At 45.7% G+C, this 18244-nt stretch overlaps 1 protein-coding gene across 1 annotated transcript in view; it reads right to left on the reverse strand.

The window, feature by feature from the left end:
• GARRE1 (granule associated Rac and RHOG effector 1) overlaps positions 1-18244 on the reverse strand; it is a 690207-nt gene that overhangs the window by 380629 nt on the left and 291334 nt on the right. The window contains exon 6 of the mRNA XM_085639654.1: positions 7093-7254. Coding sequence (XP_085495780.1) covers positions 7093-7254 — 162 coding nt within the window. The remainder of the gene's footprint in view (positions 1-7092; positions 7255-18244) is intronic.

Consider the following 18244-nt stretch of genomic DNA (forward strand, 5'->3'; position numbering starts at 1 on the left):
TTGATTTGTAAACAGATGTTGTAAAACCTTTTGTACTACTTGTGCTTCCATGTTCATTTGTATGTCGACACAGTAATGTTTTGTAAAGGTGTGTACTGATGACCACGTTGCTGTCAAGCAGATTTCCTGCAATAGTGTATTTGCCCGAAAAGCAACGGTTGCCCCTTTCCTTCGTGTTGAATGTGTGTTTGGTGCCACAATCAAAGTTTCTCCTGCGTATGTGCGGCACAACTGAATTGTTTGTGCCACCCATCTTGCGATTGTCTTTTAACTTACAGGCCTTCCTACGAAAGTATTTGAAACTGATATGAATAGCTGTTGAGTCTTTGTTTGGCTTTGCCTTTTCTATGTAGTACATTATGGCGCCTTTTGCGTCTAATGTACGCAAAGTCCTTTCAGGATGCATCTTTGGTTTCTGGAAAGAAATTTAGTCTTACATGGCTTGGCTAGTAATTGGGCGGTTTGCTCTGTCAGATTGCATGATTTGTCAGGCATTGGAAAGTTCCTCGTTTGATGTGTTCTGGGCAGAGCTGCGATCGAAGCCACGATGGAAGCCGGTGGCTTCAGTTTCTGGCCTCCGCTCTGTACCTAGCATTGCCCCCTGGCTGTGGTATTGGAGGCGGGGGAAGTATTAAGGGAAAGCACAAGAGCACAAGGGCGGACAGAGGAACTCCGCCAGAGCTAAGGCTGTATGCCCAATTCTCCAGTTAGGCTTCCGTGCTTTAACGCTGACGCAGCAGACACTTTTGGCCCCAGGACCCACTCCGCCCCTCCAGTTTTAAGCTCTGTTGTCAGGTGGCCAACAACGTATTTCGCATTCCTTGGGCCACTTCAGAGCCTAAAGCCTCATAACACCGGGCCGCACTGTCTTACCGCCAAAGCAGAGTGAGGTGCTGCGACAAAGGAGAAGGGAGCAGGAGGAAGTGGCGCTCCAGCACTCTTAGTGTGTAGCAATAGTTTTCCAGCGCTTTTGGAGCAAGCAGCACGCTGCATTCTGGAAAAGGGCATTTTTCATTATCTACATGACTTGGAAAAATCGATCCACAACAGTCAGCGGAGAACAGCAGAGGTAAGAGTTGCTCAACAGGTGCTTTGAGTGCCGCTTTGTGTGTTTTCTGAGAGGTATGGTGACCTGGCGTAGGTTGAGGGAGAAGCTGAAGGCTTAGTGTCTTCAGCAAAAGGTGAAGTTCCTGCTTATGTGGAAGCGGCCTAGCTAAGACGGGGTGTGGAGATGGAGCACTAGCACTCCCAGCTCTCACTGCAGATTTGCTGACCGGCAATAGAAACATCTGAAGCAATGCCCTCTCACACACTGAATACCTTCAACTTGTTCTAATCTTCAGTCTCCAAGTGTATCCATGTTCATGCCTGCCCACTAACTCTACTCTCCCTCTAGGCATTTTTGAATTGGACTTTAGGTCTCGTAAATTTGTGTGCATAAACCTTAGAGGCCTTTAACTTCAGCTGTTGTGGGTGAAGGCGGCAATCACTTCCTTCCAGGGGAGGAAAATCTGTTCTCCAACATGACTATTAAAAAGCTAAGGAACCACACTGTTCTAATTAAGTAGCAAGGAAAGGTGCAAACAGTAAATATAGGGAAGAAAAAAATCTGTGCACATCGGTGCTTTAGAAGGATTAACGATTCCCATTTATTTCCTGTACTACCCCTGCCATCACTAGGAAATGGGAACATTTTAAAGGTGGCAGAGAAACAGCAGACAGAACCTAATGACATGACGGCAATCAACGTAGAAGATCAATTGCCAAAAGTCTCTCAGAATGCAGTAGCCCCCTCCATCTACTGAAATAATTAATGAGCAGATATCTTCAGAAGTTGCCTCTATACATGCTCCACCAACGGAGTATACACTCCCTGACATAGATCTGAGTCGGCTCCCATACACGGCTGGGAGCAAACCGCTGAAATAGAACTTGAACGATTCAAATGTATACCGAGCACTGTAAGAGAGATGGAAGAGAATTTATCTTGCTCTCCAGACTTTCCACTTTTGACATCATGACATCCCGCAAACAAACATGTAATTATCTGAGTCCCTTCAGACATTTCAGAAGATACTCAAATCTATTTTAAATTAGCTGGAAAAGGTAACATCTAATTCTGATCAAACAGTAGAAATTCAAACTACAATATTAAAATATATAACTAACCAAAATTTTCTGTCTGTTGCCGGAAGGGCAAATACTGGAGATGGAAACAAAATAAGCGAGGACACCACAGGTTCAAAAGTGCCATCTTTATGGAACTTTAAAAAAACAATCTATGCAACTCAGGATAATTCCTAAAAGGAGGAAAGTGAATAGGGAAAGAACAGTTTACTACTTACGCAGATTTGAAGAATCATACCTAGGCCACAAGTCATGTATTGTTTCAGGTGCCCCTCCGTGCTATTCATTCCCATCAGTCTACCTCGATCATCCCAACAACACAAAAAGCAGAATTGAGGATGGCCATCAACAACAAGGCAAAGGTGATGAAGAATGTGATGAAAAAGTAAATCGTACAATTACCTAGAGGAAGTCCCGAAGAATAAAGTTTGCACAGATAGATGACCAATCGACTACTAGGGACAAAGGGGCTTGTAGTAGAACAATGAAAAATGTAATCACTCAGGGTGTGCATGTACCAAACACATCCTTCCTTCCATCCGGAAAAGAAACCCAAACACAATTAAACCCACTGGCCCCTGAATTTCTAAGTCCATTGCCTTTTCTGGAAAATAGGTTTCTACTTCATGCCGACTCAGCTGCAAGTTCTAACTGCAGGATAACCAAGACAGGGCCATTGTATATCGAGTTCCTGAGATATCAAAACTCTTTGCAAATGGAAATGATCATTTCAATAGAAAAAAGATTCTAAGGCTACTGCATAAATTCCCGCAACTCCATTTTGAAATAAAGATGGTCTCTTTCCCAAATAATCATGCTGTTTGCCCAGTGCATGTAGAATTCTGGTCAAACGTGATCTCTTTCAAAAGTACTAAAGAATAGCGAAAGACACCACATAAATGTTTTTGATATTGTGGGAATACACTATACATTTTTGACCTTTCTGTTCCTAAGGCAGGCGTCTGATAGGAGAGTCAATCTCCTGCCCACTTCCTCCAACTCAAACAGCCATTAGCGCGATAGTCAAAATGATTTACAATTTAGAAAGATGCATAAGGTTGCTCAAGAGGGGGAGTGAGGGATAGGTGAAAGTCACTAGTTTTAGAATACACACACTTTCCAATAATTATGGCAACGGACTGGTAAAGAGACAAGTACAGAATGGCTTCGGCAAATAAAATCCTTTTTTTTTTTAGCAGCTGTTTTGAAGACTCAGCACTCAACCTTAGTTCCAAACTCATGGTCAGAATGACCAGGGAATTCACAAATCCGGTATGCCCCACGTGACAGCTATTCCCTCGATTCAAACAGCATATAACCTAACATTTACATGTTTGATGCCATTCCAGTAACTGCATCAGAGAGGAGAAAGGGTAGTTTATAAATGTAGTCAGGACACCAATGAGAGAGAATTGGTGGTACAGAAGTAAAAGGTTCTCGCCTGTACCGCTGAATCTTCATTAATATTAAGATACAATGAAGAGAACAGCAAGCTCATCCCTTTCCAAATGAGGGGACTTGGAGATAAAGTAAGAAAGCAAGGGAAATACATAAATAAGGCAACAACATCTCAGATATATATTATAGGGAGCATTGTAGCCGAGAACACAATCTCTGTAAATCTCAGCTTTGAAAGTCTGCACATTCAGGTTGGGTCCTGCCAACTAAAGGGAGTATGCTAGGAATATTACTTTACCAGAATAGTGCAATAACCTATACTCTTCTGTAATTGGCAAATAGAGATCCATCAGTCTGGAAACAAGCAATTGTATGTCTGGAATAAGAAGCATAGCCACATCAAAAACAAGACTGTATTGTCATACATTTTGTGCAATACGTCTATTAGGAGCACCTCTATATTGTGATATTAGTTACTCATTGAAGCTGAAGGCCAAATAAATTGTTGTACATTTGTGAGAGCTAATGCAATTATTTTCATTATTGTGTAACTATGTGCATTGTAGTTATGGAGTGTTTTTACAGTATGTATTGCACAATGTAGCATATGAAAATAAGTGTATTAGTTACCACAACTTGTTTGTCCTAAAGCTCCAATGAGTAGCCAAGCATAAATGTTTTTGTGAGCATGCAAGAGAATTCTCAGGTTATCTTTCTCACTTGATATCACGATCCCAAGGTTTATTTTTCACAAAATAATTTCTTTGAATAGTATAAATGAGCTGTTCAGAGCCCTCTCCACGAAAGAGATCAGGACTTCAAAGACATTTCAAATGGCAGAGAAGTGTTGCTCCAAGCAGTCTCCCACCTAGGCCATCAGTGCCATTTGTCTCATATTACTTTTCCATTGAAGAGAACCAACGTGGCCTTATCTTGCAGATAGGCCCATGGAGTGAAATAACATGAAGTTCAGGTATGAAAGTGTGTTGATTTAATCAAAATACCGAACACTTATTAAGGCAAATCCTTTGATATTTAAAGATTAGGCTTGTAGGATCCTCAAAAATGCATTGTATATATGATGTCATAATATTTACATTCTGCGCTTTTGTTCGGGCTAGAATTTTCCTGATTTCTGCAATTATACTCCAATTTATTCTGCACTAAAATTGGCTTAAAATAAAGCCTTTAAAAATAACAGTTTGGATGTATTGCTTGTACTCATGTTTGGTAAAAGGCAGCCAGAATTCACAATAATAAATCAAATATGCCTGACAATCTCGGACAGGTGTTACCTACCCAATAAGCATCAGCTGCAGTTAACTTGAGGGAGATGCACAGGTTACAACTTACTATTCCTTCCGCTCAGTGCTGGCAGGTTGCTCCAAACCTGCAGTTGCCAAAGTGCCAAGAAGGACCTACTGGGTTCCTAGTGAAAACATTAACAGACTGACAAGCTTTTGTCTTGTGGGAAATGCACGAGATTTAACGACTATCATCAATCCAGTGCGCTGGGTAAATACGCTTCATGGCTGGAGTCAATCCTCGCTAGCAATTAAGGTACTAAGCAAGTTCACCTTCAGCTCTTTTTGTGAGGAGGTTAGTGTGAGAGTACCATGAATCTCTTTATGCTGCAATATTTTGTGACTAATAAGTTGATATCAATATTCCTCTCTCAAGAGTCTAACAACTGTTTAAACTGTGTAAAAGGTGGCAGCACAAATCTTACATAGTGCCTTACTATCACAAGGTTAAAAATAAAGGGACATGGGTTAGTAGGGCACGTTGCAACTAATCAGTCAACACGTTTCTGCTCTAATCTCAAACACCCAATTGGACAAAAGTCTTCTAATTCAACTCCTATTGTTTTTAGTTATTATGAAAAGCGAAAAATGAGCATAACCTGTTGCCATGTTGAAACGTGCTATAAGCTCCTCCCTGAAAGTGCTCCTGGAGTAATAAGAATATGAAAATGACAATCAATCAATCATTTGTAAAGCACACTACATACCCGCGAGGGTCTCAAGGCGCTGGGGGGGGGGGGGGGGGGGGGGTAGGGTGCGCTACTGATCGGCCAGCCAGGTCTTGAGTATCCTCCTGAAGGTCAGCAGGTCTTGGGTCTGTCGTAGGCTCAGTGGGAGGATGTTCCATGTCTTGGCGGCAAGGTGGGAGAAGGATCTCCTGCCGGTGGTTGTTCTTCGGATGCGCGGGACGGTGGCGAGTGAGAGATCGGCGGAGCGGAGCTGGCGGTTGGGGATGTAGAAGGAGAGCAGTCTGTTGAGGTAGGCTGGGCCGGTCTTTTGGAGTGCTTTGTGTGCGTGGATGAGGAGCTTGAAGGATATCATCTTGTTGACGGGGAGCCAGTGCAGGTTTCTCAAGTGGGGGGTGATGTGGCCGTGTCGTGGTATGTCGAGGATCAGTCATGCCGAGACTATGAGGCCTGCAAGGGTAAATTCTCTTAAGGATCACAACACTAATATGGTACTAACTATCACAAACCGGAGTATGATTCATAACTGTGTGAGAGGATGCCAATTATTATTCAACAATATCACATGTGGTAAAACTGTAATCAAGTGAGCACTATTTTGTGGCGCTTCATATTACCTATCATCCTTTTGATTATCTAGGCATGCACCAGGTTGCAACTAGAGTTATTCCCATAGGCTGGGTGTGACTGAGATCCGGTGCCTTTATAGGGAAAATATCCAGTGACACAGTCACTAAAAAACAGTGTCAAATGCCTCACCTTCGCTGGGGGTAGCATGTGTCGGGGACCCTCCATAGTGGAACTGCGGAGAGCGATTATTTTTTTACTCTGCTCATCAATTTAAAAACATAATACACCTTTAGAACTGCAAAAACAACAAGCATTGGCATAGCCAATAGGTCTCGCCTTTGGGACCTTATAAGTGTTTAGCCATGCAACAGTTGCATAACTAAATACTTATAAGGTCCCAAAAGCGAGAGCTATTGGCTATGCCAAGCGGCCGCGAAAGTGATCGTGATCAAACATCAAAGCGGCCGCAAAAGTGAAAGTAATTGCGGTCAAGCGGCGCGTGCGCCCGCGCACATGCACTGTAGCCCTAGGCTGGCCTGGTAGCACTTTTTGGAGCCCTCTCAAAAAGTCTCGCCAGACCAGCGCATGCGCTGGGTCAGGCGAGACCTAAAAATCAACACACTGTATTCTGTTTTTCCTTTCACATCATTTCTGGTACACAACTAAACCCGGCTCTAGCCTAACATGAAAAGGAGTTACTTTATTAATAAATCGATATTTACCTTCCAGATTGTTTTAAGTGCAGTTTATCAGTGCCTCTTTGTAGACTAAATCTAGAGGTTTACTCCGCCTCTGCTCTACTAACTCTATGATGGAATCGTAGCAAGAAGCCTAGATAATTGCATGAATGGCACTGCTACAAATTTGCACATTATTATCTAACTCGCCAAATATTGCCTTTTTAACAACACTTGCATATTTCTTTCATGAATTTCTTGGAACAAGATGGCGCACAACCAAGACAACTCCTGCCCTACATGAAAGAGACAACAAAAGAAATACATTACCGTTTTGAGTTTTAGGTTTTCTGTTGCAGACTCATTAAAAGAAATTCCTTTAAGGAAATTCGCTCCTATCTGAACAGGTACCGTGGGAAGCTCACACTGAATCGGCTGAGGTGGACTCTGCCTCCGTCCTGCTTGCTGTGCCTCTGCTTCACTACAGCAGCTCTTTAAACAGAAAATCAACTTTGTAAGTAAACAGCTACCAACTAAACGGCAATCTGAATTACAATAGCTCGGCATTCTGTTATCAAAACATTTACGGGCAATAACGCAAACTTTTTTTTTTAATTAAAATTTCCAAGTCAAGTAGACAGAGAAAACAAACTGCAATGCATAACATATTTTAGAACGTATACAGTGCGCATTTAGTACAATTAGCTGGTTTGGATTGTCAGCGACTTAAAACACAAAAGGAGTCAGTAGGGTCAATAACATACAGTATAAATACAAACGTATTTTAATGTCACATTTGTATATTCTCAGTTGCATAAACATTACAATTAAAAGGTGTCAATCTCAGATATACAGATTTACGTGCCAGTAATAAGGGGTTCTCCATCATGATAATCTTTATAAAGTCACTTGCCTACTTGAAAAACACATCTCTATCACTAAGAAATATCTTTAAACACTTTAAAACTTTCTAAGGAACAACAGCTAATTAAGTCCAATAAGGATTGGTTATTATTTGTACATGTGATCTTGTCTCCATTCATAATAAAGGTTGATCAACAATTCTTCCAACATATGGTGGTGTCTCAACCTCCAGGATGGCCAATTTGGACCTCCAACTGTGCCTGAATCAGTCGGGTATTATTTTTGAGGGCCTACCCTTCATCTTCAGTTTTGTTTCTTAACTTGGGAACACCAATCACATCAACAGTAGGCTATTGTATGGCTCTTTTCTCGCAAATGGGAAAACAAATGCCTGGCAAGGCTGGGTAGAAAAAATAGACTTCGTCTGAAGTTCAGGCCTTGCCCCTCAAGCCTATAATTTGTGTTCATTGATTGTAGAAATATTGTGGTGCTTGTCAGGTTGGGGCACATCTCTAGTGGGTGATAGAACTCATTTACACTTGCTCTGCAGAACTGCTTATCCTTTGCTTATTATCCAATCACGCACCTTTTCTGATCCTGTCTGAACAGATATTTATTGAAGACTTCATAATATTCTTAAGAGGCAGTTTTCTAGAGGGTGGGGCGGCCGCACATCTATGTGCAGTCACAAGGTCATTTGAATGACTGGCACTGAAAACTTGCTTTTTTGCATGCTTCTGCTTTGGTGTTGCACGTCTGAAAGGACAGAGTAGCTTTACTTTCTTTTTTAGGTTTGGCGTAAGCAAAGAACTTTTGATTTTACTGAAATAATATGTAGAACATACATACGTATAGGCAGTGCTTAATTCTATGCCAGGACCGGAGGCAAGGATTATGCTTTAACCCTTTGCTTTATATTACAGTAGCCATTATAAAACACATTTAATAACTGGGTAAAAAACGAGAAAACTACTAGTCCCATGATTCCCTGGGAATGGTATCAAGAAACAGCCAATCACATAACATTGGAAGTCCATTATAACACACCCAAACAGGCTCCTCTTGCATTTGTAAGAGTCCTTTCTTTCTGTTGAGCCCCCTCTTTCTCTTTACCAGGAGTGAGTGTTCCTGGGGCCTGGACCCCTCCTGTATGGCTCTGCCCATACAAAATGACTACCTGCACCCACAGCTCCAATCTCCTGGTCTCTAGACTGCCCATAAGGTCCCAGTGGGGACTGTCTCACAGGAGCAGCCTCTAGCTTGCCTCTGACTAGTTCTCAGTGGCCATCAGGGTGATATCCTTCCACATGGAAGACTCCTGAATGACACCTACGAGGATCCCTTGGCATGCCTACCTTGGGATGAGGTTTTTTACAATGCAGTTGATGCCTTCATCTACTGAGTGTTAGATGAGGCTATGGGCCCCACGGAAGAGCGTATTGCGCAGCTGATTGCTCGTGAATAGGCCCCAAGCAGCATCAGAGACTGAGGCCCTCCTCCTCCTCTAACCCACCCCCCGTCCCCGGTTGCACAGCCGGCGAACAAGCTAGGGAGGAGGGAGTTGACCTAGATGCTTTTTGCCTGGCTAAAGCAGGCCTTCTTGGCCCAGAACACACCGCCCCCACAACCCCCATTTGGACACGCCACAGGAGCAATCTGCATTACCCTCCCCTGACCCCCAATGGGACGACTCACCCTCAGATGAGTAAGCGGGTTCCTCTAGACCCGTGTCAAGTGAAGTGCCTTATGCCACGCCAGGATCAAATATGCTGATCAAATTCTTCATCCACGATCTGCAGACTTGGTCCCCCTGCGACAAGGTGGCACAATACGTGGCCAACTGCCTCCGCAAACATCTAGAAAAGGAGACTCGTAGCTTCTTGCAGACTGAGTGCTCCCGCCCTACTCTAGAAGGACAAGTAGCCCTAACCCTCGAAATTGACCTCAGGATGGCCACTTTCCTGGTGAAATTTGCAAAGGACCCAAAAAAAGGGTATAGACCGGTTCTGGAGGGCATGCTAGGACAAGCTCTTGGATATTGTGGGCCCATTTACCAAGATCCTGGACATGGCAGAGGATGCCAAGACTTCGGGCTCCCTGATCTCACCGGAGACGCTTTCCGGATGGGCGCAGAGTGCAGTTATCTTTTTGGGTAACGGCAACTGTGCACTGTCTGCAGAACGTTGCCGTTTGCTGTTGATCAAGGTGGACCCAAAGCTTGGGGACCTCGCCACTTTAGAGACTGGTGCGATAGCCAAAGGGGGCTTTTTGGGGAGCTGTTCATAAAAGAACTGGGCAAGTTCGTGAATACTTTCACTTCCAAGGACAAGTCCCAGTCCTCCATGAAAAGGGTCCCCCCGGGTTTTCCAAGGGGCCAGCCGAGGTAGGGGCTGCACCGCTGGCCGCACTACATCCCAAACCTTCTCCAGAGGGCAAGGCTCCAAGCGAGGATATTACTCCGATCATTCCTGCTTTGCAAACGTTTACCCACCAAGAGGCCAGTGCTGCAGAGGCTCCAGAGGACAGTCGAACCAGACCGATTACGGTGAGTGTTCACCTTTCTTCTTTGGTACAAGTCGGGGACAGACTGTCATATTTCACACACGACTGTGAGGGAATAACGTCAGATACTTGGATTCTGCAAATGATTCGAGGGTTCCAGATAGAATATTATGGCAACCCTTTTCAACCGAACAGACCCCAGCCAATTCAGTTCTCTGCAGAAGAGGTGGTTCTGATAGAAACAGAGGTTCTCGCGATGGTGGACAAATAGACTATTCACCCAACAAACATCCACCCCAGCAGTTTTCTCATCAACCTGTTCTTATTGGACAAAACCGATGGGGGTCGGCGACCCATTATAAATCTTTGAGAATTCAAAGAATGGCTGGTATACAGAAATTTCAAGATGGAGGGCATCCATCATCTTCAAGAAATGCTTGGTCCGGCCAACACCTACTTGGCGGTTAGTTACGATTTTCCCTCCACACAGGCAGTTCCTTCAGTTTGTGTGGCGCCAGCAACCTTTCGGGTTTTAATGTCTCAGACTCTCCTCTGCCCCTTGGTGTTTCACCAAGGTCCTCCGACCTGTGGCGGAACACCTTTGAGCGCAGGGGATTCGCCTCATTGTTTATTTAGACTATATACTTTTCATGGCCCAATGTCCCCATCGATTGTCTCTCCAGCTGCAGGTTGCAGTGGATCTCATGGAAAGCCTGGGTTTCATGATCAACAAACCAAAGTCCCTCCTGGTGCCCTCCCAGACAGTAACTTTCTTGGGGTTCACAATAGACTGCACTATCTCTACTCTAAGTTTACCATCTCGGAAGATGACAAAGATCAGAAACAAGTTGCGGTGCACTCTACCAAGACTGCGAACTTCGTTGCGTCATATTGCCCGCCTGTTATGGCTCCTGTCCTCTTCGATTCAAGCCATCTTTCCAGGACCTTTGCACTATTGCGACCTACAACCACTCAAAGCTTCCCATCTTTACAAGGGCCTTATCTGTTCACAAACAGTCGCCCTCACGGACGAGGTACAGGAGTAAATCTCCTGGTGGCTCTCACACATGGAAGCGTGGAATGGGAGAGCGATTTTTGGCTCAGCCCCAGACGTTTACATAGAGTCAGACACCAGCAGGTCCTGTTGGGGCGCACTTTGTGGCGAGTTTGCTACAGGGGTTCTGTGGTCCCCTCAAGAACAGTCCTTGCACATCAACTGCTTGGAGCTCCTGACGGGCTCTTTCACAATCCGCTGTTGGATGAAGGACAGGGCCTAATCTTCTGTCCTTCATAAGATGCACAACGTCTTGGCGGCTCGATACATCAACCACACGGGGGGGGGGGGGGGGGGGTCACGCGTTCCAGGATTCTCTCAGACCTCGCGACCAATTTTTGCCAATTTTATCTGGCCCATCAGGTCTCAGTGACATCGGAATATCTCCTGGGCCAAGCAAATCAGGTGGCGGATTGGCACTCTCGCCACTTTCTGGATTACAGCCTATGGAAGTTACATCCCAGAGTATTTGCAGAACAGGTGAGGCCCATTCTCATTGGACATGTTCGCCTCCCGGCTGGATCACCAGTTTTCCAATTTTTCAGCTGGAGACCAGACCCCCGAGCGATGGATGCCTTTCTCTAAGACTGAGCTCTGGAATGGGGCTATGCCTTTCCCTTGTCGCAATGATCACACGCGCTTCGACGCAGATCCAAAGGCAGCGGGCAGACGTGATAATGATCACCCCAGTGTTGAAATCTAAAGTCTGATTTCCAGTTCTTCTGGAACTTTCATCATGTGATTCTCCAATCCGACTCCCCCTGCTCCTTCACCTCCTTCTCAATCCGGATCAACTGCCTTATCAGTTAGTGCTAGAGGGTACCCTGACCCTAATGGCTTAGAAGATTATAGGTGACACTGGTCAGTCCAGACCTTTCGCAACAAGCGGAGGAACTCATATCCAAGGCATGGGAAGACAGTACCGTCAGGAGGTACAAATCAGCCTGGACTCAATGGATACTTTGTTTGCAACGGAGTTTGGATCCCGTGGGAGCTGATGTAGTCCCGGTGTTGAATTTCTTTGCTAGTCTGGCGACTGTAGGCTTAGCCTATCGATCCATTAACACCTTCCGGTCTGCCATTTCAGCTGGCAATATTCCATTGGAGGGTGATCCAACTGGGGAATATCCTCTTGTTTGCAGACTTTTGAGAGGAATGAGCTTATCTCTCCCTCCGGTTCAGAGATGCTATTGGTTCTCATCTCCCGTAGATGGGTGTCAGACGTCCGGGCTCTGGATATCTAAGGCTGGATATTTTCCCCCATTGGGGTGACCTTCACTGTTTGTAGAAGAACTAAGTCTCATACCAGAACCATCATGTACCCTGCCTTCTCAGATTGCCCAAAGTTGTGTGCTGTGCAGTGTCTTAAGGCTTACTAGGAAATGTCTGAATGATTCAGACCCCTGGGTGAACAACAACTCTATTAGTATCAAGAAGCCGTTTAAGGCAGTGTCTTCCCCAACTATTGCATGGTGGGTGTGCTGGGTGATCCAGGAGCCTGGTATTGACGTGTCTGTCTTCAGAGCGCACTCGGCTAGAGGAGCCATGGTTTCCAAGGCCTTTTCACCAGTGGCAAGATTGGAGGACATTATGAACTCAGCGGATTGGTCCTCCGACTCCATTTTTAAGAGATTTTATTTCAAGCCCGTGCTGGATACGGCTCAATTGGTAGTGAGCAAGCTTTAAACCAGCATTATCCTCGCCTCCGGTCCTGACATAGAATGAAAATTATTCTTAGCTATCGTTTAGTAAAGTTTCAATTCTATTAAGGACACGGAGGTGAGGATTATCCCAGCCGGTGAGAAGGGATTCTTCTTCTCGACAGGGATCCCTCCCTAGAGAGTAAGTGAACACGTTCAGGATGTATATATTGCTTTGTACTATATTCTCGAACGAGCCTGGTAACTTTGTTCATTGTGCGAAAGCTGAATTTGTTTTCCTATATAAAAGAAAGGTTCCATAATGTTTCCTTCCCCTCTGGTTACATCATCGGACGGTGACAAGCAGGACCAGTGAAGAAGTACTTAAGGCCTGACTCACGTGACGAAAGAGGGAGAGCTCAACAGAAAGGAAGGGCACTTACAGATGCAAGCGGAGCCTGATTGGTTGTTATAATGGACTTTCAATGTTATGTGATTGGCTGTTTCTTGATACCATTTCCAGGGAATCATGGGACTGGCAGTTTTCTTGTTTTTTCCAAGTTATTAAATGTGTTTTAAAATGGCTGCTGTAATAAAAAGCGAAGAGAGTTAAAGCATAATCCTCGCCTCCGTGTCCTCAACAGAATTGAAACTTTCCTACACGATAGTTAGGAATAATTTTCATTTGTGAAAGAAAGATTGCCGGTGCTCGAATCTATGCTCAGAAGCCAGCAGCTGGTGCAATTAAACTTCGATCGCCCAATACCAAGACTAGTAGTCCTTATTCCACTACCAGACACTCCCGGACCCTTTTTCTCACTCATGCAGGTTCCTGCTTTCTCCTTTTGTAACGGTTTTGCATTGTTTATCTTCCTCTGTTTCACAAATCTGCATGCTTTGACTCTCTTGCACTCTGTAAACATCTGATGCAGGAAATAAGTGCTGCTCCCCAAAAATAAATGCAGGAGCACCGCACCGGCTCACATTAAGCATTATATATAGGGGATTTCAGACATCCATCTTCAATCATTGGCCTGTTACTGTGTCCTTCACATTTTGTACCACCCATTACAGGATAAAACATGGGGCAACGGTTCATCCCATTTGAAACACTGCCTAAATTCACTTTAAGTGGTGGCATTCTACCCTGTTACAAGGAGCACATCAACACGCAAAGTATTTCCCTTAAGTGCCACGGACTAATATGCGAATGTGAGCTTTTTGAGACCAAACTAAATTTTCGATTGAAGAAGGCCCAGAAGCTTCCCCAACAAAACAATTTTTCAAAAAACAAAACAAGCATTGACAAAGCCAAAAGATTTATGGTCAACACCAGATCTATTGGCCACGCCAATGCTTGTTCTGATGAGTGCATACGCTGGTTCCCTCAGCACTTTGACGATACGTGTTTTAAAAACGATAAATTCGTTTTTATGAGAGTTTCTTTACGAATATAGGCTGCTCAGGGTTTACGGGAGAGTAGCGGAGGCAGTGCAGGTTATCCTATTTTTTCATTCTATCCTGCTACAGTATGATCCTAGCTATTAGAGCTCAGTGAGTTGAAAGTTATCACTTGAACCAGGAAATGAGTGGCAGGCAATGGATTCCAGGTTCTGAGGGTCAGTCAATTCAGCAAAAACAACTGGATACTACCTACACCTTACTGAGCACAGCATACACTGCGATTATACTACGTTTGCGTCACTTGGCACCTGGGTTTAGGAGCTGCATATCCATAAGCCTCTTAGTATCAGCATACAATTATCAGTCGGAACAGTTAAGTTTGGCCTGCAGCCAGCTGGCTCAGCTTCAGGAAACGCGGCCCCAGGAACAGGTGCCTTCAAGTGCACGGGTGCGAACACTTGAAGCTTGCATGCGTCTAACAGCATTAGCCACACGCCACTTTACAATATAAGCAACTTTCATAGCATGCTGCATTGTTACCACTGCCCCCTCAAACTAGGCAGTTAACGAGCACTGACATAGGCAACAGGTCTGATCTCTAAAATGAGTATACTGACTTCACTTTGACATTGACGAATTTTCAACACGAAGGTATAATAACAATGATTGATCGCATGAAATGGGAGAGAAAGCTAGAAAAAACACGCACTCTCAAGGAGTGTTAAAAAGCACATTTTTAACAAGTATTGGCATAGCCAATAGGTCTCGCCTTTGGGACCTCATAAGTGTTTAGCCATGCAACAGTTGATGTTGTTGCACCAAGGATATTCTGCTGGATAACTAAACACTTATAAGGTCCCAAAGGCGATGCCAATGCTGGTTTATAAAATAGCGCCGAAGCAGTGTTTTGCGAAAGGGCCGTATGCAAATGTGGGCCACTTTTTTTTAGCGAGCCCGGGCCGATTTTTAATCCCTATCCAACCCCGATTACACCCACATCACAGAATAGCAAACATGTGCCTTAAAAGAAGAAAGACCTATTGGCTTTGCCAGTGCTTGTTATTAGTAACGGATAAACGAGTAACAATCATTCTGCAAAAGTGTGACTGTGACTTAATCATTATAAAAGGTCAATGGACAGTGTTCTTCGGAGTTTCCCAGTGACTCCGCCCTCTTCACATCGCTTTCCTCTGCAGCCTCTTATCCTGCTAGGCGCTATCTCACGCCCTTTTCCCCCACACCCTTCCAGAATCTTCCATCTCACACGTCATCGACCTACTCGTCTTTACCGTCTTTCACCCTGTCCTTCTGCCGGCATTTCACCCCCTCTCTCACACCATTGTAACCTCCTTCAGTGCTGTGCACCCCTTTACACAGAAGCACATGAGTGACCATCGTTGCAAGCCTTCTTCAGCGAGGCCACGGATTGGATGGGCATGTATCCTAGACTCTTATGACCTGCAGCCATGCTCCAGAGCGCCCAATCGTGGCCCCTATAAACCCACAGAGGCGATCACTTCACAGTGTGCCCCCATCCCCCCCATACAGGGGTGATGCGCCGGATGAAAGAACTACAGAGACAACATCCGTAAAAAGAGCCACTCCGAGGTACTGCAGGGACTGCGTGTGAGAAAGTGCCATCTTTCTTGCATGGCATGCCCCCACTTTTTGCTGAATTGCTGAATGTACTTTGGCTGAGTGTGCCCTGGACTCCTGTCAATCAGGTGCCCAGGGCCTATGTTCCTTCCCTAAAACACAAAACAGAAATTGGCAAACCCTGGACACATCTCAGCCCCTGGTAAATGGTACCCTAGGTACCCAGGGCCTTGTGACCAGGGAAGGCCTCTAAGGGCTGCAGCACTCATTGTGCCACCCTTACAGGCCCTGTACCCTTACACACACACTGCCCTTGCAGGCTGGGTGTCTGGGTACAAGACAAAACAAAGAGTCGACATGGCACACATCCCTGTGTGCCATGCCCACCACCTACACTGCCATGGCATACATCAGCCACCCCTCTAGCTGGGTGCCCTATGCCAATGGTGTGGGCACAGGAGCAGGAGCCCTGTGCCCCTACAGAACCCAGGTCCATTCCTGGGCACTGTAAGTGCATGGCTGCCATTTAAGAGTACATGGTGCTGAGAGCTCGTCAAACACGAACTCCACAGCACCATAATGGCAGCACTGAAGACTGAGAAGTTTGGTATCAAACTTCTCAGCACATTAAACCCACACTGATGCCAGTGTGGGATTTAATGTACCAAGCACCCCAGAGGGCATCTTAGAGATGCCCCCTAAAACCCAACCTACAATCCACGTCTGTTCTGAGGCTACTTAGGCTGCCACACAGCAGACATGTTGCTGGACCCATGGGTAGGAGAGCCCCTGCTCTCCTGGGTCTGCAACAATGCACATCCTGGGCGAAGTGCTAAATCTCCTCCCCCAGGATGGGCAGGGGGAAGCTTCAAAGGCATGCCGCCTCCGTGAGCTTCCCCAGGCCACTGCAACCCCCCCACTCTGGCGGGAAGCTTGGCTGGAAACCCCAAATAAGGACAGGGGATGTGCCAGCCTGTCAACCCCACCCCTCTGGTGGGGGAGGCGAGGCGAAGCACATCTCCGGGCTCTCGCCATCTTGAAGATGGGAAGCCCTGCCTAATCAGGACTAGGCTACTGCCCCCCTCCCACAGGAGAGAGGCAGGGTAGGGGGTGTACCCACCCCAGGACAGGGACCCATTGGTCCCTGCCCTTCATTTACCTGTAACGCCCCTAAACCTAGTATTTAGGGGCACCCTGAACATTTCTTCCCCAGATTCCGAAATCCGAAGAAGAGCTAGAAGAAAGAAGACCTGCCCTGCAGCTGCTAAGAAGAGGAAGACACCAACTGCTTTGGCCCCAGCCCTACCGGCCTGTTGACCCTCGAACCTGCTCCTGCTCCAACCCGGCATCTCTTGTGGCCAGCAACCTCACAAACCCCGAAGGACCTGGCTACCTTTTGACTCTAAACCCCTGGAACTCCCATGAGTAGAGGCTCTACTCAAAATCTACTTCTAATCCCTGGCAGCAGCCCGGAACCGCGAACCCTTCGCACTCTGCACCCGCCAACCCTGGCCTGTGCTGGAGTGAACAAAGACCACGAGGACGACCCTGCGGCCCCCAGTGCCTAATCCCGGGGTACCTACCTGTCCTCCAACTACCCAACTTACCTCTCGAAGTGGTGGTGGCACCTGAAGAATCTTCGTCCCCGAGCTTGCAGTCTTTCTAAACCGGAGATTTCCCATTGAAATCAATTGAGCGCCCGAAGGCTCAAAAGCACCCTGCACCCTGCACCCAGCCGCCCGAGTGGCCCTGGCAGTGCAACCTCTACACCTATCTACTTCCCCACTTGCCCTGAGTAAGTGACCAGGAGCCCAGCTTCAACAGCCGCATGGCCTGCTAGTCAGCAGCCACCAACCAAGGCCCCCCTACCTCTCATAGGATAACATTGGGCCTAACTCTCTCTGCACCCGGCCGCCCTTGTGCCGCTGAGGGTGAACCAACTGTACCTACCTGAACCTGGGAGACCCCCCCTGTGCCCAGAACCTTAACTCTGCCATTCGAGTACTTACCTTTAAACCGATAACTCAGTTTTCTCCATAGGGTAACATTGACTGTTTTTTCCTGAAATTTCTTCTAAGTGTGGACTTTCCAAAACTTAAAATATTCACCAAAAATCAGCAGAGTAACGAAAACACTCACTTGCTATTAGGTGAGCTCACAGTGCTGGATCTTGGTGCCCAGCACTGACTCTGAAAAATACTTACAACTGTACTTACCAGTAACCCAATTTTCTCCCGTAGGAAATCATTGACTGTTTTTCTGTGAAATTTCTTCAAACTTTAAATATTCTTTAAAAATCGTATAATTTCTGAAAACGTAATTACTTACCTGTTTTGGATAAAGGTCCTAGTACTGAGTCTAGGCACCCAGTACTGGATTACAAAAGTAACGAGAACATACTATACCTGCAACTGAAATTTTC

Source organism: Triturus cristatus, chromosome 12 (genome assembly GCF_964204655.1).
Source record: "Triturus cristatus chromosome 12, aTriCri1.1, whole genome shotgun sequence".
Taxonomy (NCBI): Eukaryota; Metazoa; Chordata; class Amphibia; order Caudata; family Salamandridae; genus Triturus; species Triturus cristatus.